We start from the raw sequence: 22,002 nt of genomic DNA on the forward strand, positions 1-22,002 counted from the left end.
GAAATTAATATTTATGTCATTCTCAAAACTTTTGTCCACAACTGTACTTTTTAGTATATATTTTGTAGTTAAAACCAATCTAATGTTGAGTATTTATCAAGGATTCTATAATTTTTGCCAGGCAAGACAGTTTGGAATTGGGGCAAAAATTATTTAGGCCACATGTGTCACCACCTTTCTGAACTGGGGGGGGGTGTATATATATTTGCAGACCCAAGGGATGGTACCAGAAATGATTGTAAGGTTAAAGATTCTGCGGAGCAAAAAGCTGAAGCAAGAAAGGATCAAGCAAACCAGCCCAAGTGGATGTCTTTTTTTTTTACATCCATCTTTCACAAGGCATCTAGCAAGTCATAAGTAGACAGTTGTTGAAATTAAAACAAAGATTCTCTAGAGGGGCAGGCAGTCTTTTTATCTTATGACGTCTTTTGGTATTTGTTTCATTAGTCCCATTGTTGATATAGTCCCAAAATATTTAGCATGTCAGCAATCAGGTTTTCAAGATACTCTGTGTAACTTTCAGAATACAAGAATACAGCAGGTAGGATGCAAAATGCAAAACACAAATCAGCCGGTGTTGTGTTTCCTGTTCAGGACAAACGTCATGGAAAACTCGGGATCCTAACTCTTCTACTGGCATATTTGTTTTCCTCTAGTTTAGTGACTCCTAACTGTAAGGGGATGATTTGCTGCATATTTACTCCTTTGTGTTTTCTTTCTGTGTTCCAGAAATTTCAGAACATCGAGGAGAGCCACATCGTTCACATGAAGGATATCATTCAGTCGTACGCACAATCTGTTGACGAGACACACGTTCAGATCGGAGAGGTGAGTCAACACACACACATACGTACATTCACACACACACACACACATTCCTGTGGGTGGGGTGGGGTTTGTGTCCTGTCCCTTTGCTCAATGGGTTCACTGTGTGTCAGATGAATTAGTGTAGTCTTTGATCACTCTAATCGTTTAACTGAGAACCAGGAAGCCTTCCATTCAGTGGTTTATACCAACCAATTAAAAACTGATCAAAACTCCCTCTCGACCAATCTAAAACACCTTCAACATGCAACCAGAGGCACGGCATGCCAACTGTACTAGGCATCGCACTCTGATCTTAAGAAGTGTTTACAAAACTGTGTTTTGCTGTACATATAGTACTGAATCAGTGATAATTACAATGTTGATCATTCCAATTTCAACATAATATCATTAAAAACATTTTATCTCAAATGTTTATCTTCTGTGATAGATATTCTTAAAGAAATTCTAGAGGTTTTACTACTTGACGGAATAGACAACTCAAAAGAAACTCCGCTCCACTGTGCGTGTACTGTGCAATGGCTGTTGCTGCTGCAGTCCTAGTTGTGTCCACAGGGGGAGCCACAGCCCCACTCTCTACCATAAAGCCCCAGTCTTACCATGCATTTGAACAGGAGAAGGACAACGTTGTTAGCTTGGCTAGGCTGGGCTGGGCTTAATTAAAATAGAGCCTAAAGGTGGGTGAGTGCTGTCCCAAACAGCTGGGAAATGACGCGCAGGCAGCCCAAGTAATTGTGATTCCGTGATGAATACCCTTCAAACCAGGTTGGAGGGGAGAGGGAGAGGTGGGATCGGAGCAAGGGAGGGAGAATGTGGCCATTCAAATCGTGCAAGATACTGCTTCATCAGTTAGACCACAGGCACTCAAACTCGGCCCAGATATGCAAACACGCACGCACACGGTACACTTACTTGACCAGCACTATAGACAAACAAATACACACACTGTCAATATAATGTACACACGCACAGGAGTGTCTTGCTCCCATTATTTTAGAGGGGGCACAAAGTGTGTGAGGATGGAATCTGCAATCTAGAACCATAATATTTTATGCCATGTAAAACAAATCCATTTTTTTTGCATAAATTATCTTTACCTGTTAAATTGTCATTTCAATGAGGGTGTCATTCTGACTGTTGTAAAATCACATATCTCAATATACTGCATTAACATCCCTATGATATTACATCCAAATGACAACATAGTACATGGGATCATAACATACATGATCAATACAGGCACATATCATGGCATCATAATATCATGATATTTGTAGATTCTTTATCATAAGGTGCCTGATTTGCTTGTGAACCAAGTATTTTTTCCCCGTATCTAAGCATACCTCTTGAGCTGTTTGTATCCTCCTGACTGGTGCTTTTTTTTATTTATATTTAGAAACCTAATTTGCTTCTCTGCTAAAATCTGGGTAAAATATTGAAAGGAATGTGAGTCTTATTACATTTATAATAGCTTGCTTTTCTAAAGTGTAGCCACATTTCCAGCAGGCATGCCAGCTAAGAGAGCAGCTTGTCTAACTATGACCTGATTGATAGCCAGAAATGGCTTGGTAGGCAGTTGTGAGGTTGGGAGATTCCCATTCTCGCTGGCGAGCTGAAGCCAACTTCATAAGATTGCTAGGTGGCTGTTATTACAGAGAAACAACAAAACATTTTTATTTGATTTATTCATCAAGAAGGAATCAATAGGCTGCATAGCTTAATCAAATTCATTGACAAACATACCTCTTGTGAGTCCTGCCCATCACCGGCAGCTAAGATCAAATCAAATGGGGGGGGGGGGGGGGGGGGGTTATTTTTGCCTGGTCCAGTGTGCCTCCTCAAAAATACAACTAAATAATGATGATAAACAAGGGCTTAAAAATGAATTTTAGTAATCTATGCAATGTTTTAAAACAGGGAAAATCGGATGTGCCCTTGTGCCCCACGCCTCTGCACACGCAAATGGACATTACACTGTATACACACATGGTTAAGTAAACACACTCTTAAACAATCCATATTTTCCAAACACATCGACACACTTAAATAATTAATATGGTCTAGTGACTCAAACACACACACACACACACATTAACTGGCCAGGTGACCACAATGTGTACCGACATGCACACAGCCCCAGTTTGGCTGTTTGGCACACTGGCTAGCCTGGCGTTAAGTGTAGTTTCATGTTAACCTGGGGCTGGGGTCTAAACAGTGGCGTGGCATTCTGCATGATGTCTCAGCCATTTTCTAGTTATACTACCCCTCTCCTCTCTGGACATGAATAGAAACCACTAAAGACCACGGCATGGGAAAAGAGTAGGGAAGAGGGGAGGATGTAAAGAGACTACATGGAAGTAAAGAGGGGATGTGAGGCCACACGGTACCATGCGGTTTAAGAGGAGAATGAGGTCCTCTGTAGCTCAGTTGGTAGAGCATGGAGCTTGCAAAGCCAAGATATTGGTTTCGATTCCTGGGAACACCCATATGTCGTTTTTTGGCATGTACTATTATTTATTTATTTATTTATTTATTTATTTATTTATTTATTTATATATATATATATATATATATATATATATTAGAATGTGGACAATTTAAATAAAAGTCATGGTACTACTTCATTACTACTGCGTGTTTATTCTTGTTGATATTTTTACAACGATATGCCTCCTTGCTGTGCAGAGAATCACAGGAGGGCAAGTGTGTGTGTGTCTTGTGTGTGTGTAGTCTTTGTGTTTGTTGTGCGTGCAATGTTTGTATTTGTAAGCGAGCATTTGTGTGTGAGGGAAGTGCCCTTGAGTGCGAATGTGTGTTTTTTTTGTGCATGTGTGAAAAATCACTACCGGTAGAGAGGGGTTTGAGGGGGGGTTGTGTGTGTGTGTGTGTGTGAGACGCAGGTGATGAGATTACAGTGCATTTCCTCACGGCAGCAGTGAGCAGCTGGGCTAGAGCACCTGACATATCGCGTGTGCTGGAGTGAGCATTCAACCTCGCCAAGGCCCCCCACCCCCCCGTGAGGGTGCAGGGGGCTAATGCACTCCGCCTTGCCGGAGGGGCTCAGGAGGGGGAGGGGGAGATGTGTATGTATGGTCATGATAGTGGATGGAGGTACTCTGTTGTGCTTACAGTATCACGCACATCTGAATCGTTTGGCAAGATGGCACAGTCAGTCAGTCCCTGTTCGTCATCTGTCTGGTCCTTTTACCCTTCCCCGATACAGTCTCACACAGACACACACACACACACACACACACACACACACACACACACACAAACCACTGACATCCACACACAAACGGCGCACACACACTGACACACACGCCACTGACATCCTAAACAAATAAACAAACACCATCCTTCCTGTGATAGCACCCAGAGGGCATCAGGAAACCGCTCTGTCAACAACAAACCTACCGACACAAAACCATACCAAAATGTATTATGTAAGCCAGTCTCCACAGGACATATTGTACAGAGATTTGTATATGTTTTTTAAATAACAGAGCAAAGCAAACACTGGATAGTACAGTGTTTTAGATGGTGTATACAGTGAAAAGCACAGAGCCATATTGAATGTGTCACTCCTTCCGAGCATTCTAAAATCAGAGACACCCAGAGAGCAGTACCCAAGGACACGAGCTGTCACTCAAAACACAAACCCTCACACAGCAAATAAACACACATTCTCCCTCCTTTCTCTCCGTCTCACACATGACTATCACACACACACACACACACACTCTCACTCACTCACTCACTCACTCACTCACTCACTCACTCACTCACTCACTCACTCACACACACACACACACACACACACACACACACACACACACACACAGATACAGGCACATCCACTCTCTGTCACACACCCACTGCCCCATTTTTATTATTGCACAAGCACCTCCCAGTGTTACTACTACCGCAGAGTGAGCCCTCAATGGACTCAATCAACACCCATTCAAGTGTGTCGTATTCCAAGTGTCTGCCTCTCTGCCTTCATTTCTTCAAGTTATTTTTTTGTTTATTCATATATTTTTTGTTTATTCATATAATGCTAACTGTATTGATGCCATACCGTGGTCAAATACATGTGAAAATGCTTGAGCTGAGCTTGATTTAGTTTGCCCTGTACAATGGAACCAATGGAATAGTCCCAAAACTCCAAGATAAAGATTCCATGAGTCTTATCAGAAGCTAGCAGATTCATTACTTACCAACAACAGCTGCAAATTCCAATAAAACAACATTTTTGAAGTTCACTTTCCTTACTTTGTCTAACAACACTATGATGAATCTAACACTTAAGTTGTGTGGGTCAATGCAGCATTTATTTAGTTTCATGGCACAAACGTTTGTTAGCATTCTTACACTGGCTTTATCCAGAGGGAGCAGGCCTGTTCAGGGCGGTTGCCGAGCAACACGTGCCTTGGAGGGAGAAAACGTTCTGCGTTGGGCAACAAATTCCCATGATTTGTGCAGCTGTTCGAACCGAACAGCTAGGTTGACAGCTAAAATTGCTTTGAAAAAACTATGATTTCAGCTAATAAGGAGAAGTATCTCACAAAATGGCATTCACTAACCATAAACTATTTATAAACTCAGCAAAAACGTCCTCTCACTGTCAACTGCGTTTATTTTCTGCAGACTTAACGTGTAAATATTTGTATGAACATAAGATTCAACAACTGAGACATAAACTGAACAAGTTCCACAGACATGTGACTAACAGAAATGGATTAATGTGTCCCTGATGTTACCCCACTCTTCCACCAAGGCACCTGCAAGTTCCCGGACATTTCGGGGGGAATGGCCTTAGCCCTCACCCTCCGATCCAACAGGTCTCAGACGTGCTCAATAGGATTGAGATCTGGGCTCTTCACTGGCCATGGCAGAACACTGACATTCCTGTCTTGCGGGAAATCACACAAAGAACGAGCAGTATGGCTGGTGACATTGTCATGCTGGAGGATCATGTCAGGATGAGCCTGCAGGAAGGTTACCACATGAGGAAGGAGAATGTCTTCCCTGTAATGCACAGCGTTGAGATTGCCTGCAATGACAACAAGCTTAGTCCGATGATGCTGTGACACACCACCCCACACCATGACGGACCCTCCACCTCCAAATCGATCCCTCTCCGGAGTACAGGCCTCGGTGTAATGCTCATTCCTAAACACAAATCTGACCATCACCCCTGGTGGGACAGAACCGCAACTCGTCAGTGAAGAGCACTTTTTGTCAGTCCTGTCTGGTCCAGTGATAGGCGACGTTGTTGCCTGTGATGTCTGGTGAGGACCTGCCTTACAACAGGCCTACAAGACCTCAGTCCAGCCTCTCTCAGCCTATTGCGGACAGTCTGAGCACTGATGGAGGGATTGTGCATTCCTGGTGTAACTCGGGCAGTTGTTGTTGCCATCTTGTACCTATCCCGCAGGTGTGATGTTCGGATGTACCGATCCTGTGCAGGTGTTGTTACACGTGGTCTGCCACTGCGAGAACGATCATCTGTCCACCCTGTCTCCCTGTAGCACTGTCTTAGGTGTCTCACAGTATGGACATTGCAATTTATTGCCCTGGCCACATCTGCAGTCCTCATGCCTCCTAAGGCACGTTCACGCAGATGACCCTGGGCATCTTGCTTTTGATGTTTTTCAGAGTCAGTAGAAAGTGTCCTAAGTTTTCATAACTGCGACGTAAGCTGTTAATGTCTTAACGACCGTTCCACAGGTGCATGTTCATTAATTGTTTATGGTTCATTGAACAAGCATGGGAAATTTATTTGGATATATTGGATTTGGATTTTTACAAATTATCTTTGAAAGACAGGGTCCTGAAAAAGGGATGTTTTTTTGTTGTTTTTTTGCTGAGTTTATATAATATACATTTTGGGGACAAAATTCTAACTTACTCAATCTGTAAACGAAAGGCACCTCTTGACCCGATGTGTTTGTTGCGTTGTCCCTCTGCAGGTCCATACAGAGTTTTTGGGGAACATGGAGAACACCTCTGTGGAGGGCTTGATACAGAAACTGGCTGAAAGTAAAGGAACGGGCAAAGAGAGACCAGGTAAGATGCCCTACACGCACATACACCTGCGATGATAGGAAAAACATGTATGCAGATGTATTACACACATCTTATTGTGTATGACTGGTGAAGCACTTCAGTGGTTAGGGGCAATTTGATATAATTTGTCTACTCCTTCAGTATGCCTGAATCTGACTGTGGATCAGTGGTTAGTTAGGGGCAACTTCTATACTTACTCCTTCAATGTGGCTGAATCTGACCCTGTATCAGTGTCCGTTTATTAGAGGCCACTTCCTTGAAAGTAACTTTCTGTCTTTAAGATGGATAGGGGCCTATGATAGGGAGTTAGCCAATGAGAGAGCAGTAATGAGAGGTTGTAAATTGTCATCTGACTCAATATATGTAATCTGCTGTAAAGGTAGGTAGGTGATATTCCACTTCGCATGTGACACCATGCAAGCTGGGACAGTGGTCGGAGCGTTTACACACATGATAACTTGGATATATACTGTGTTGATGTGCAGGGGTACGAGATAATTGAGGTAGATGTGTACATATAGGTGGGTGAAGTCACTAGGCAACAGGATAGATAATAACAGCAACATATATGATGAGCCAAAGGAGTGCATGCAGATAGTCCGGGTAGCTATTTGGTTAACTATTTAGCAGTCTTATGGCATGGGGGTAGAAACTGTTTAGGGTCCAGTGGATATTGACATCAATATCGCTTGCCATGCGGTAAAGAACAGTCTATAACTTGGTTGGCTGGAGTCTTTGACAATTTTTAGGGCCTTCCTTCCTTTTAGGGCCTTCCAATTTTTAGGTCCGTACACACTATGTGGGGCCTTGCGTTCGGCTGCAGCCAAGCGGTTGCCGTACCAAGCGGTGATGCAGTTAGTCAAGATTCTCTCAATGGTGCAGCTGTACAACTTTTTGAGGATCTGAAGGCCCATGCTAAATCTTTTCAGCCTCCTGAGGGGAAAGAGGCGTTTTCGTGCCTTCACGACTGTGTTGGTGTGTGTGGACCATGTTAATTCCTTAGTGATGTGGACACCGAGGAACTTGAAGCACTACATCCCCAACGATATGGATGGGGGGCGTGCACGGCCCTCGGTTTCCTGAAGTCCTTGATCAGCTCCTTTGTCTTGCTGACGTTGAGGGAGAGGTTGTTGTGGGCCTTCAAATTGACTGACCTCCTCCCTACAGGCTGTCTCATCATTGTTGGTGATAAGGCCTACCACCGTTGTGTTGTCAGCAAACTTAATGATGGTGTGTTACTTTTCCCAGCAAGAAAACCAAATACTGTTGCTCAAACAAAAGAGGTGGGGTTTTAGGAGTGGTTATAAAAGACACTCTTGGGGGTGTCCACTGAAAGTTGCATAGCAGCAACAACAACTGGGACCTAAAAACACCCACCATGAGCACCCACTAAATTAGTAAAGGCAAACCAAAATGAAAACCAACACCAAACTTAAAGACAGGAAGCAAACCAAAAAAACAAAATAAGAAAAAAGGTTTGTCTAGAAATAAAAAATAGGGAGAACCAACTAAAGGTGTTAGTTAACCCTCCACGTCTCTCAAGACAATTGGAGCACTGCGCCAGCCACTCTTAAATAGCACCTGGGCTCGCACAGGTGAAACACCTTCCCACAAATGAGATGGCAAACAGCACTGGTGTAACATACAGTATACTGACTAACGAGGTGACACCAATAGATCCGCCCTACGTGCTAACAAACTATACGTGCTAAAGTCCAACTTCAAAACATGAATGGAAAAACCAAAGCCTGTAACAGTGTTGGAGTCGTGGCCCGTCAGGAAGTCCAGAATCCAGTTGCAAAGGGAGGTGTTCAGTCCTAGGGTCCTGAGCTTTGTGATGAGCTTGGAGGGCACTATGGTGTTGAACGCTGCGCTGTAGTCAATGAACAGCATTCTCTTATAGGTGTTTCTCTTGTCCAGGTGGGAGAGGGCAGTGTGGAGTGCAATAGAGATTGCGTCATCTGTTGATCTGTTGGGGAGGTATGCAAATTGGAGTGGGTTTAGGGTATCTGGGATGATTGTGTTGATGTGAGACATGACAGGCTTTCAAAGCATTTCATGGCTACAGATGTGAGTGCTACGGAGTGATAGTCATTTAGGCAGATTACCTTGATGTTCTTGAGCACAAGGACTATGGTGGTCTGCTTGAAACATGCCTATGGTGGTCAGGGAGAGGCAAAAAATGTCAGTGATGACACTTGCCAGCTGGTCAGCGCATGCTCTGAGTACACGTCCTGGTAATCCATCTGGCTCTGTGGACTTGTGAACGTTAACCTGTTTACTCACATCGGCTGCAGAGAGCAAGAACACAGTAGTCTGGAACAGCTGGTGCTCTCATGCATGGTTCAGTGTTGCTTGCCTCGAAGCAAGAATGTAAGTCATTTAGCTCGTCTGGTAGGCTTGTGTCACTGGGCAGCTTGCGGCTGCATTTCCCTTTATAATCCACGATAGTCTGCAAGCCCTGCCACATTTGACGACCATCAGAGCCGGCGTAGTAGGATTCGATCTTAGTCCTGTATTGACGCTTTGCCTGTTTGGCTCGTCTGAGGTCGTAGCTGGATTTCTTATAAGCGTCCGGATTAGTGTCCCACTCCTTGAAAGCGGCAGCTCTAGCCTTTAGCTCAGTGTCGATGTTGCCTGTAATTCATGGCTTCTGATTGGGATATGTCCGTACGGTCACTATGGGGACATTGCCGTCGATGCACTTATTAATGATGCCGGGGACTGATGTGGTAAAACTCCTCAATGTTATCGGATGTATCCTGGAACATATTCCAGTCTGTGCTAACGAAGCGGTCCAGTAACTTAGCATCCACTTCATCAGACCACTTCGGTATTGAGCGCATCACTGGTACTTTTCTGTTTTGCTTGTAAAGAAGAATCCAAAGGATGACATTTACATTTACATTTAAGTCATTTAGCAGACGCTCTTATCCAGAGCGACTTACAAATTGGTGAATTCACCTTCTGACATCCAGTGGAACAGCCACTTTACAATAGTGCATCTAAGTCATTAAGGGGGGGTGAGAAGGATTACTTATCCTATCCTAGGTATTCCTTGAAGAGGTGGGGTTTCAGGTGTCTCCGGAAGGTGGTGATTGACTCCGCTGTCCTGGCGTCGTGAGGGAGTTTGTTCCACCATTGGGGGGCCAGAGCAGCGAACAGTTTTGACTGGGCTGAGCGGGAACTGTACTTCCTCAATGGTAGGGAGGCGAGCAGGCCAGAGGAGGATGAACGCAGTGCCCTTGCTTGGGTGTAGGGCCTGATCAGAGCCTGGAGGTACTGCGGTGCCGTTCCCCTCACAGCTCCGTAGGCAAGCACCATGGTCTTGTAGCGGATGCGAGCTTCAACTGGAAGCCAGTGGAGAGAGCGGAGGAGCGGGGTGACGTGAGAGAACTTGGGAAGGTTGAACACCAGACGGGCTGCGGCGTTCTGGATGAGTTGTAGGGGTTTAATGGCACAGGCAGGGAGCCCAGCCAACAGCGAGTTGCAGTAATCCAGACGGGAGATGACAAGTGCCTGGATTAGGACCTGCGCCGCTTCCTGGGTGAGGCAGGGTCGTACTCTGCGGATGTTGTAGAGCATGAACCTACAGGAACGGGCCACCGCCATGATGTTGGTTGAGAAAGACAGGGTGTTGTCCAGGATCACGCCAAGGTTCTTAGCGCTCTGGGAGGAGGACACAATGGAGTTGTCAACCGTGATGGCGAGATCATGGAACGGGCAGTCCTTCCCCGGGAGGAAGAGCAGCTCCGTCTTGCCGAGGTTCAGCTTGAGGTGGTGATCCGTCATCCACACTGATATGTCTGCCAGACATGCAGAGATGCGATTCGCCACCTGGTCATCAGAAGGGGGAAAGGAGAAGATTAATTGTGTGTCGTCTGCATAGCAATGATAGGAGAGACCATGTGAGGTTATGACAGAGCCAAGTGACTTGGTGTATAGCGAGAATAGGAGAGGGCCTAGAACAGAGCCCTGGGGGACACCAGTGGTGAGAGCGCGTGGCGAGGAGACAGATTCTCGCCACGCCACCTGGTAGGAGCGACCTGTCAGGTAGGACGCAATCCAAGCGTGGGCCGCGCCGGAGATGCCCAACTCGGAGAGGGTGGAGAGGAGGATCTGATGGTTCACAGTATCGAAGGCAGCCGATAGGTCTAGAAGGATGAGAGCAGAGGAGAGAGAGTTAGCTTTAGCAGTGCGGAGCGCCTCCGTGATGCAGAGAAGAGCAGTCTCAGTTGAATGACTAGTCTTGAAACCTGACTGATTTGGATCAAGAAGGTCATTCTGAGAGAGATAGAGGGAGAGCTGGCCAAGGACGGCACGTTCAAGAGTTTTGGAGAGAAAAGAAAGAAGGGATACTGGTCTGTAGTTGTTGACATCGGAGGGATCGAGTGTAGGTTTCTTCAGAAGGGGTGCAACTCTCGCTCTCTTGAAGACGGAAGGGACGTAGCCAGCGGTCAGGGATGAGTTGATGAGCGAGGTGAGGTAAGGGAGAAGGTCCCCGGAAATGGTCTGGAGGAGAGAGGAGGGGATAGGGTCGAGCGGGCAGGTTGTTGGGCGGCCGGCCGTCACAAGAAGCGAGATTTCATCTGGAGAGAGAGGGGAGAAAGAGGTCAGAGCACAGGGTAGGGCAGTGTGAGCAGAACCAGCGGTGTCGTTTGACTTAGCAAACGAGGATCGGATGTCGTCGACCTTCTTTTCAAAATGGTTGACGAAGTCATCTGCAGAGAGGGAGGAGGGGGGAGGGGAGGAGGATTCAGAAGGGAGGAGAAGGTGGCAAAGAGCTTCCTAGGGTTAGAGGCAGATGCTTGGAATTTAGAGTGGTAGAAAGTGGCTTTAGCAGCAGAGACAGAGGAGGAAAATGTAGAGAGGAGGGAGTGAAAGGATGCCAGGTCCGCAGGGAGGCGGGGTTTTCCTCCATTTCCGCTCGGCTGCCCGGAGCTCTGTTCTGTGAGCTCGCAATGAGTCATCGAGCCACGGAGCGGGAGGGGAGGACCGAGCCGGCCTGGAGGATAGGGGACATAGAGAGTCAAAGGATGCAGAAAGGGAAGAGAGGAGGGTTGAGGAGGCAGAGTCAGGAGAAAGGTTGGAGAAGGTATGAGCAGAGGGAAGAGATGAAAGGATGGAAGAGGAAAGAGTAGCGGGGGAGAGAGAGCGAAGGTTGGGACGGCGCGATACCATCCGAGTAGGGGCAGTGTGGGAAGTGTTGGATGAGAGCGAGAGGGAAAAGGATACAAGGTAGTGGTCGGAGACTTGGAGGGGAGTTGCAGTGAGGTTAGTGGAAGAACAGCATCTAGTAAAGATGAGGTCGAGCGTATTGCCTGCCTTGTGAGTAGGGGGGAAGGTGAGAGGGTGAGGTCAAAAGAGGAGAGGAGTGGAAAGAAGGAGGCAGAGAGGAATGAGTCAAAGGTAGACGTGGGGAGGTTAAAGTCGCCCAGGACTGTGAGAGGTGAGCCGTCCTCAGGAAAGGAGCTTATCAAGGCATCAAGCTCATTGATGAACTCTCCGAGGGAACCTGGAGGGCGATAAATGATAAGAATGTTAAGCTTGAAAGGGCTGGTAACTGTGACAGCATGGAATTCAAAGGAGGCGATAGATAGATGGGTAAGGGGAGAGAGAGAGAATGACCACTTGGGAGAGATGAGGATCCCGGTGCCACCACCCCGCTGACCAGAAGCTCTCGGGGTGTGCGAGAACACGTGGGTGGACGAAGAGAGAGCAGTAGGAGTAGCAGTGTTATCTGTGGTGATCCATGTTTCCGTCAGTGCCAGGAAGTCGAGGGACTGGAGGGAGGCATAGGCTGAGATGAACTCTGCCTTGTTGGCCGCAGATCGGCAGTTCCAGAGGCTACCGGAGACCAGGAACTCCACGTGGGTCGTGCGCGCTGGGACCACCAGATTAGGGTGGCCGCGGCCACGCGGTGTGGAGCGTTTGTATGGTCTGTGCAGAGAGGAGAGAACAGGGATAGATAGACACATAGTTAACAGGGTACAGAAGAGGCTACGCTAATGCAAAGGAGATTGGAATGACAAGTGGACTACACGTCTCGATGCATGAGCTATGATGAGCTATGGTAAGATTTGCGAAAGGGAGGGCGAGGGTGAGCTTTATGCATTTCTGTGTGAGGAGTAAAGGTGATCAAGAGTTTTATTGCACAGGTGACATGCTAGTAAAAATGAGAACTGAGTCCTGTTTCCCTGCATTAGTCACTGGCCACATGAAGCGCCACCTCTGGATGTGCATTTTCTTGTTTGCTTTCGGCCCTATAAAGCTTGTTGAGTGCAGTATTAGTGCCACCATCGGTTTGTGGTGGTAAATAGACAGTTACGAAAAGTAAATAGTATGTTCTGCATCTTATCATGAAGTATTCTAACCTGTGCGATCAAAAACTCTAGACTCCCTTTGAAAGATTAGTGGAATCTGTGTGGGTAGCTGGACAGGTAGGATGACTGACAGTGAAGGTGAACAGGTGGTCACGTGTCAGGTGACAGGAATGGATGAGACTGAGGCAGGAATTCCTTTAACCATAAAGTGGTATATTTACTGAGTAGTCTGTGCTGCATCACAAAGGAAACAGATAACATGTATCCAATCAAATTCATAATCAAAGATCAAATCATATCATCCATTATTACCATCATTTAGGGAATTCAACAGTCCAGTTCATTAAGAAGTCAATAGTAAACATCCGCGAGTCATTTAGGCTCGTAACTATTTATCATAAATCATTAAATAATACAAACAGTGAATACAATACAAAATATAATCCCATTATCAAAGTCAATCAGTTAGCAAACAATGACGTTTCTCATTTCACTCTTTCAATTGTCTTCATGTGTCCATATAATTAATTTCAATACACATGAACCATATCGATTGCATAATTGGCCTATGAGGATCCGTAGGGACGTAATCATTGACAATTCACATTACACAATATGTTTGAAGCGTGCGCTCCAAGCCGCGCTCCGCGGTGATAACTATAAACAATAACTGAATGGCCCACTCTCCCGATCGCCTCAGATGAAAGGTAAGAGTCGGTGGACTTACGTGGATTCATGGACGCACAGAACTTCTGGATCAGATGGTGTTAAGGAAGAGAAAGCAGCGAGATCAGGCGATGGCAATTTCCTCCTTTATGGAGTTGAGATCGGTCGGACATTTCCACCTGACCTAATTAAAGCGCCCCTGGCCCAGCTGAGTAAATGGCAATGAATTAAAGGATTATTCCACCAACTCCATGGGCCTTTTCTACAGCCACCCCGGAAATTTGTTAAATTCCACACTCCTCAAAAGGCTCATTACTCCCCGTCCTCTGTCATCTCAGGGAGAGGAATTAGTCGGGCAACTGGCCTGATATATGTCCGGTTCTTCACCTGGATCTCCACTGATCTAACGCGACCATCGGTCCCAGGCATGGTCTTAGTTATACGGCCCACCGGCCAGGAGGCTCGAGGCAGCTGAGGGTCCACCATCATTACTACTTGGCCAGTTTCCAGGCTGGCCATTTCTCTCCGCCATTTCCCTCTGTGCTGTAGACTTGGTAGGTAATCCCGAATGAATCGGGCCCAAAAATGGTCAGCTAAGATTTGGCTGTGTCGCCACCGGCGTCTGCCTACGAGGTTGGTATCAGCATACATGACTTGAGGAAGTGACGCATCTCGGCGTCCCATTAAGAGCATATTCGGTGTAACCGGATCGGGGTCAGCGATGTCTGCAGAGATATATCCCAAGGGTTTGGAATTCAGAATCCCTTCCACCTCTATCAGGACGGTCCTCAAGACAGTTTCAGTGACAGTTTGGTCCCCTAGTACGACTCGTAAGGCCGTCTTTACAGATTTGATCTCTCGCTCCCTTGTTCCTCCAAAATGAGAAGCGCCTGGAGGGTTAAATTTGAATGAGATTTGTTGGTCCATCAGCTGATCCTGGAGGCTGGGTTCCATGGCTTGGAAGGCTTCCTCCAACCTGGCTTCTCCTGCCTTGAAGTTTGTACCTCTGTCAGCCAGGATCTCGTAGGGTTTCCCCCGTCGGGAGATAAACCGCCGTAGGGCCATGAGAAAGGCTTCCGTATCCAAACTCTCCAGTAGGTCCAGGTGGACACATCTGGTTGTCAAACACTTGAATAGAATGCCCCAGCGCTTTTCCACACGACGACCTAACTTGATCATCAAGGGGCCAAAGCAATCTACTCCTGTTGACCAGAAGGGTGGTTTAAGGAGGCGCAAGCGAGCAGGGGGTAAATCTGCCATTTTGGGCACCGTGGCTCCGGCCCGCCATCTCTGACATTCTATGCAGGCGTATTGGTGCTTACGAATGGCTCCTCGTCCTCCAATTATCCAGTACTTCCGCCTCATCTCCCCATAGACCCTCTCAGGCCCTGGGTGGAGAAGCCTCTCATCATAACTCTTGATGAGGAGCCTGGTAAGAGGGTGTCTGGAGTCAAGGATAATTGGGTGGATAGCATCTGGGTCCAAAATCTCTGCTTGGCGCAGCCTCCCTCCGACTCTGATCACTCCAAGGATTGGATCATATTCTGGGGCAAGAGAGAGAAGACGGCTGTCCTTAGCCACTTCCCTACCGGCTTTCAGAGCTTTTAACTCCTCAGGGAAGCTAACCGCTTGTGCTTGCTGGAGGAGTAGCATCTCTGCCGCAAGGGAGGTGGGTATAGAAGCCACCCCATCTGAGGTCTGGTTTGTGGCGGTGATCAGATCCAGCAGTGTTTGGCATTGTGTTAGGTCAGGGAGAGCCGTTGGTGGTTCCATAGAAATGCTGTAGCATTGGGCGGACTTCCTTAACTCATGAGCTTCAGTTGGTTGCGGAGGGGCCGTACTCCTGGGGGCTGTCGGCCACTCGTTCTCTGGTTGGGACAAGAATGGTGGTCCCAAGCTCCAGCGATGGGGTTGAGCCAGTTCCTGAAGGGTTTTACCTCTAGTAATGTCATCAGCAGGATTGTTTATGCTATTAACATACCTCCAGTCCTGGACTTCTGTTAGGTCTTGGATTTCCGCAATGCGAGTTCCGACGAACACCTTATACCTGCAGGACTCAGACTTGAGCCAGGTCAATACAGTGGTCGAATCACTCCAGTAGATGACCCTTTGGATTGACAAGGTGAGCTCGGCTCGCAAGGTAGAGGCCAACTGGGCAGCACTGAGTTCCAGCCTAGGCATTGACAACTGCTTCTTGGGTGCGACCCTGGAACTGGCAATGACAAAGGAGACATGGGTGTGGCCTGCCTTATCCTCCACTCTAAGATAGGAAACCGCCCCATACGCTCGCTTCCGAAGCGTCACAGAACACATGCAGTTCCAGGCATGATCCCGGTTGGTCAGAATAGGATGGTACATAACATCTTGGCATTTGGACATCAGAGAGCTCCGTTAACTCCGTTTCCCCCATCGTTCCACTAGGTCAGCCGGGTGGATTGGTTCATCCCAGTCCCTCTTGGTCTGCCACAGGTCCTGGACTAAGACTTTGGCCCATGTTGTGTATGGCAGGATATACCCAAGGGGATCGTATTGACTGGCCAGGGTCCGATAGATGGTGCGCAGAATGGGGGTTTCGGTACTCGTGGATGAGCGGTGCTTATACCCCAGGGTATCCGGTATGCAGCTCCACCTCAGTCCTAGAGTGGGCTCTTCTGGGTTAGCACCTGACTGCGTTAGCCATAGTTCACTGCTACTGGACTTAGCTTGTGGTGGGAGGTGCTGGAGAACCTCCGCTCTGTTACTAGCCCACTGTCGGACCTCAAATCCCCCTTTGGACAGGAGATTCCGTACTTTATCAAGGAGTGCTTTCGCTTCAGCCGTGGATGGGATGCTCTGAAAGCAGTTATCCACATAGAAGGCATTTCCCACTGAATTCAATACTTCTGGGTCACTGTCTGGATGCTCCCGTGCGTGTCTCTGCAGAGCGTATATGGCACAGCAAGGACTGCAGGTGGTGCCAAATGGGAGTACCTGCCATTCATAGATTGTGGGCTCTGCATCTCGTTCCATATCTCGCCATATGAACCGGAGCAGTGTGGTGTCGGAAGACAGTAAACGAATCTGATGAAACATGGCTTTGATGTCTCCACTGATGGCTGTAGAGTGCTGCCGGAACCGGAGGACACCGAGCAAGGAAGGACCTAAGGTTGGTCCAGGGAGTAGACAGTCATTCAGGCTTTGACCAGCAGCTTGGAATGAACAGTTGAAGACAAGTCTATACTTCCCACCATGTTGCTGGATAACATGTTGAGGGATATACCAGGATTCACAGAGTGCGTTTCCCTCTTCATCTACTGTCACTTCAGTGATTTAGCCTGCCTTCACAAGGTTATGAATCTCTCGGTTATGAACTTCTGCAAGCTCAGGATTCTTCACCAGGCGTCGCTCCGTTCCACGCAGTAGTGCAAGTACAGCCCGTGTCGTGGTTGCCAGAGGAGGATGGTTGGGCACCCGTAGCAGTGGGGTTGCATACCTGCGAACGCCATCCATTTCAGTGGTGGTGGTGCGCTTCTCCAGGAGGTCTAATGCATAGGAGTCATGTTTCGAGCGAGTGACCTCCTGTAGCTTCCGGTTGGAGAAGGTGTCCATCTTCCAGAGCATCTCAACATTCCGAAGGAGGTCAGTGGCTGCATCTGGATTGCTTCTGGTGAAGAGGACTTGCTGTGACTGTACAGCTTGGGTGGAGAGAAGTAGATGGGATGGACCTTGCACAGCCCAACCCAAGGATGTATGGACAGCAATGGGCCCTCCTTCTGGTCCAGCTCGTATAGGCTCAGTCGGGGTGACGAGATGTTGGTGGTCTGACCCAATCAGGATAAGTGGCGCTACTCTGGCCAGGTTAGGAAGTGGTAATCCTCGTAGATGAGGATATTGTTTCTGTAGAACCCTTACCGGGCAGGAGTGCTCTGCGAGATTCTCCTTCCGGAGACACCTGAAACCCCACCTCTTCAAGGAATACCTAGGATAAGATAAGTAATCCTTCTCACCACCCCCCCCCCCTTAATGATTTAGATGCACTATTGTAAAGTGGCTGTTCCACTGGATGTCAGAAGGTGAATTCACCAATTTGTAAGTCGCTCTGGATAAGAGCGTCTGCTAAATGACTTAAATGTAAATGTAAATGTAAATTCAAGCCATCTGCCGTGAAGGCATTGGTGATGTTATAGGCCACGTCCCTGTTTCCTGAAGGTGAAATGCTAAAGGTTACAGCAGAGCCTTTCATTTGGATAACATCATGTCGCACCGTTCTGAGATTAAGGGTCTCGGGGGTCCCCTCCAGGTTAAGCTGACGGGTGGCCGAAGTGAGAATGATTGTTCTTTCTGACCCATCATCTAGAACAGCGAATGTATCAATGCTTCTCCCTTCACTTTTCAGAGTGACCTTGACCACCTTCAACATGACCCTTGGAGACCGGTTCTGCTGGTCGAGGTATAGCTCCTTTGCAGCTCCTACCATGAGAATACTCTGCTCCTTCTGTGCTTGGGGAATTAGATCATGCAACACGGTGAGATGGATTTCTAATGAAATCCACTAGTGAACGGCGGCTGCCATGGCCACTTCCAAAGGGGTATCCACTGGTCGAACTCCCACTCCGTCTAGAGTGCTTTGACGATTTCCCATTAGTTAAGGGGTGAGCGGAGCCTGCCTCAGGAAGCTGTTCGACCTGTGCGGTGGGAGTTACCTCCTCCATAGGTTCTTCATGTAGACCACTTTCCTGCTCCAAAGCAGTTTCCGGTCCTTGGCTCAGAGGAGATGGTTGATGGCTGAAACGTATAGTTGATCCATCAACTCTTTGAGCTCTGGTGGGCTTGCCCTTTGATGTCGGAAACTCAACCACATAATCCTTAAGATAACCAGGTGCTTGCCTGGTTCTTCTGGTGCTGCTGGTGGTTGAGGATGAAGCCTTTGTTGCTTTAGGCTTAGCTCCTGGATATTTCCTTTGTTCCAAGACCTTTCCCTCAGCTGATCTCTCCTCCTCTCTTCTTCCTTCCAGTGGAGACAATTCTTCCCTCTCCACCTCCATTTCCTTTCCACCTGTCTTTGGTTCAGTCATCATCCGGCTCGAAGGACCATTGAAAGATTAGTGGAATCTGTGTGGGTAGCTGGACAGGTAGGATGACTGACAGTGAAGGTGAACAGGTGGTCACGTGTCAGGTGACGGGAATGGATGAGACTGAGGCAGGAATTCCTTTAACCATAAAGTGGTATATTTACTGAGTAGTCTGTGCTGCATCACAAAGGAAACAGATAACATGTATCCAATCAAATTCATAATCAAAGATCAAATCATATCATCCATTATTACCATCATTTAGGGAATTCAACAGTCCAGTTCATTAAGAAGTCAATAGTAATCATCCACGAGTCATTTAGGCTCGTAACTATTTATCATAAATCATGAAATAATACAAACAGTGAATACAATACAAAATATAATCCCATTATCAAAGTCAATCAGTTAGCAAACAATGACGTTTCTCATTTCACTCTTTCAATTGTCTTCATGTGTCCATATAATTAATTTCAATACACATGAACCATATCGATTGCATAATTGGCCTATGAGGATCCGTAGGGACGTAATCATTGACAATTCACATTACACAATATGTTTGAAGCGTGCGCTCCAAGCCGCGCTCCGCGGTGATAACTATAAACAATAACTGAATGGCCCACTCTCCCGATCGCCACAGATAATTCAGTTGAAAGGTAAGAGTCGGTGGACTTACGTGGATTCATGGACGCACAGAACTTCTGGATCAGATAGTGTTAAGGAAGAGAAAGCAGCGAGATCAGGCGATGGCAATTTCCTCCTTTTATGGAGTTGAGATCGGTCGGACATTTCCACCTGACCTAATTAAAGCGCCCCTGGCCCAGCTGAGTAAATGGCAATGAATTAAAGGATTATTCCACCAACTCCATGGGCCTTTTCTACACCCTTAATATTAGAGATCGCACAACAGCTGTTGTTAAGAAAGAGCACACACCCCTCCCCCTTTCTTACCTGAGGCAGCCGTCCGGTCTAGATGATTCATGGAAAAGGAACAGCGAGATGTATATTATCCATGTTCTTCATCCGAGAAACATATAATATTACAGTACTTCAGGTCCTGGTGATAGGATAGTCTCGAGCAGAGCTCTTCCAGTTTGTTCTTTAGTGATTGTAAATTTGCCAATAGAATGAAGGGTGGAGGCGGTTTATTTGTTCGCCAACATAGTCTTGTCAGGATGCCGGCTCGTTTGCCTCTGGCACCGTTGCTTTCTCTTTCGAGTGCCGGGGATTAGTGCCTGGTCCGGAGAAAGCAGAACATCCAGAGCTGCTGACTCATTGAATTCAAAATTGTCAAAATTGTGTGTGTGTATATATGTGTGTATATATATATGTGTGTATATATATATGTGTGTGTGTATATATGTATGTATGTATATGTATGTATGTATGTATATATATATATATATATATGTATGTGTATATATATATATATATATATATATATATATATATATATATATATATATATATATATATATATATATATATATATATATATATATATATATATATATATATATATATATGTATATATATATATATATATATATATATATATATATATATAAACACACACACACACACACATATATTGCAGTGTTGAGGCTGAAGACTGAACTAAGCAGCCAGAACCAAGCTCTTCTGGAGGTCAGGAGCTCAACATTGGCTCTTGTGTAAACTACGACATGCTACATTACTCAAGGGAAATCTCTCCAAATGGTGTAACTCCTTCTGCCTCTCTCTTGCTCGGTTGGTCTTGCACTCGCAAACTCGTCTGTGTAAAACCTTGCGTGTCAGGAGTTTTATTAGCTCCTAATCTTAAAGCCAATCATGGTAGGCCTAAAGAAAGTGGGTTGATTATCACATCCAGTGCCTTCGGGAAGTATTCAGACCCCACAACTTTTTCCACATTTTGTTACGTTACAGCCTTATTCTAAAATGGATTAAATAGATACAAATCCTTAGCAATCTACACACAATACCCCATAATGACAAAGCGAGAACAGGATTTTAGACATTTTTGCCTCTACGTATTTACATACGTATTCAGACCCTTTGCTATGAGACTTGAAATTGACCTCCTGTGCATCCTGTTTCCATTGATCATCGTTGAGATGTTTCTACAACTTGATTGGAGTCCATCTGTGGTAAATTCAATTGATTGGACATTTGGAAAGGCACACACCTGTCTATATAAGGTCAGAGCAAAAAACAAGCCATGAGGTCGAAGGAATTGACCGTAGAGCTCCGAGACAGGATTGTGTCGAGGCACAGATCTGGGGAATGGTGCCAAAACATTTCTGCAGCATTAAAGGTCCCCAATAACCAAGTGGCCTCCTTCATTATTACATGGAAGAAGTTGGGAATGACCCAGATAGAACATCTCTAGAGACCTTAAAATAGCTTTTCTGCAACGCTCACCATCCAACCTGACAGAGCTTAAGAGGATCTGCAGAGAAGAATGGGAGAAACTCCCCAAATACAGGTGTGCCAAGCTTGTAGCGTCATACCCAAGAAGACACAAGCCTGTAATCGCTGCCAAAGGTGCTTCAGCAAAGTACTGAGTAAAAGGGTCTGAATACTTATTTAAATATTTCAGTTTTTATTTGGATTAAATTAGCAAACATTTCTGAATCTGTTTTTGCTTTGTCATTATGGGGTATTGTGTGTGTATATTGATGAGGGGGGAAACTAATTAATACATTTTCGAATAAGGCTGTAACCTAACAAAATTTGGAAAAAGTCAAGTTGCCTAAATACCCCGATTCCCCAAGGCACTGTAAATATGGCAAGGATAATGGGGCATCATTCACATCTTTACCTGACACATCCTTCTCTCATCTCCATATTCATAAATAGCTTATGCCATCCTTTTGACTCCTGGGGAAGGAGTTATCTATGGTTACAGCTGATGTTGTGTTATGCATTGTGGCTTTCCCAGGGGCTTGCGCCACATCCTATCATGTAGCCGACACAATGGGCCCAACTTGGGGTGTGTTTGTGTGTATACAAATGGTGACCCTTGACCTCTGTGTCCAGACGTGGCGTCCAGACAGCAGCAG

The 22,002-nt window shown here is 46.3% G+C and overlaps 1 protein-coding gene across 5 annotated transcripts in view; it reads left to right on the forward strand.

Annotated features, from left to right (window-relative positions):
• Positions 1-22,002, forward strand: part of LOC135544531 (F-BAR domain only protein 2-like) — a 112,550-nt gene that overhangs the window by 40,325 nt on the left and 50,223 nt on the right. For all 5 annotated transcript variants that reach the window (XM_064972208.1, XM_064972210.1, XM_064972209.1 and 2 more), the window contains exons 7-8: positions 730-828; positions 6,801-6,897. In XM_064972208.1, the coding sequence (XP_064828280.1) occupies positions 730-828; positions 6,801-6,897 (196 nt within the window). The remainder of the gene's footprint in view (positions 1-729; positions 829-6,800; positions 6,898-22,002) is intronic.

The sequence above is a fragment of the Oncorhynchus masou genome, chromosome 8 (assembly GCF_036934945.1).
Source record: "Oncorhynchus masou masou isolate Uvic2021 chromosome 8, UVic_Omas_1.1, whole genome shotgun sequence".
In the NCBI taxonomy this organism is placed as follows: domain Eukaryota; kingdom Metazoa; phylum Chordata; class Actinopteri; order Salmoniformes; family Salmonidae; genus Oncorhynchus; species Oncorhynchus masou.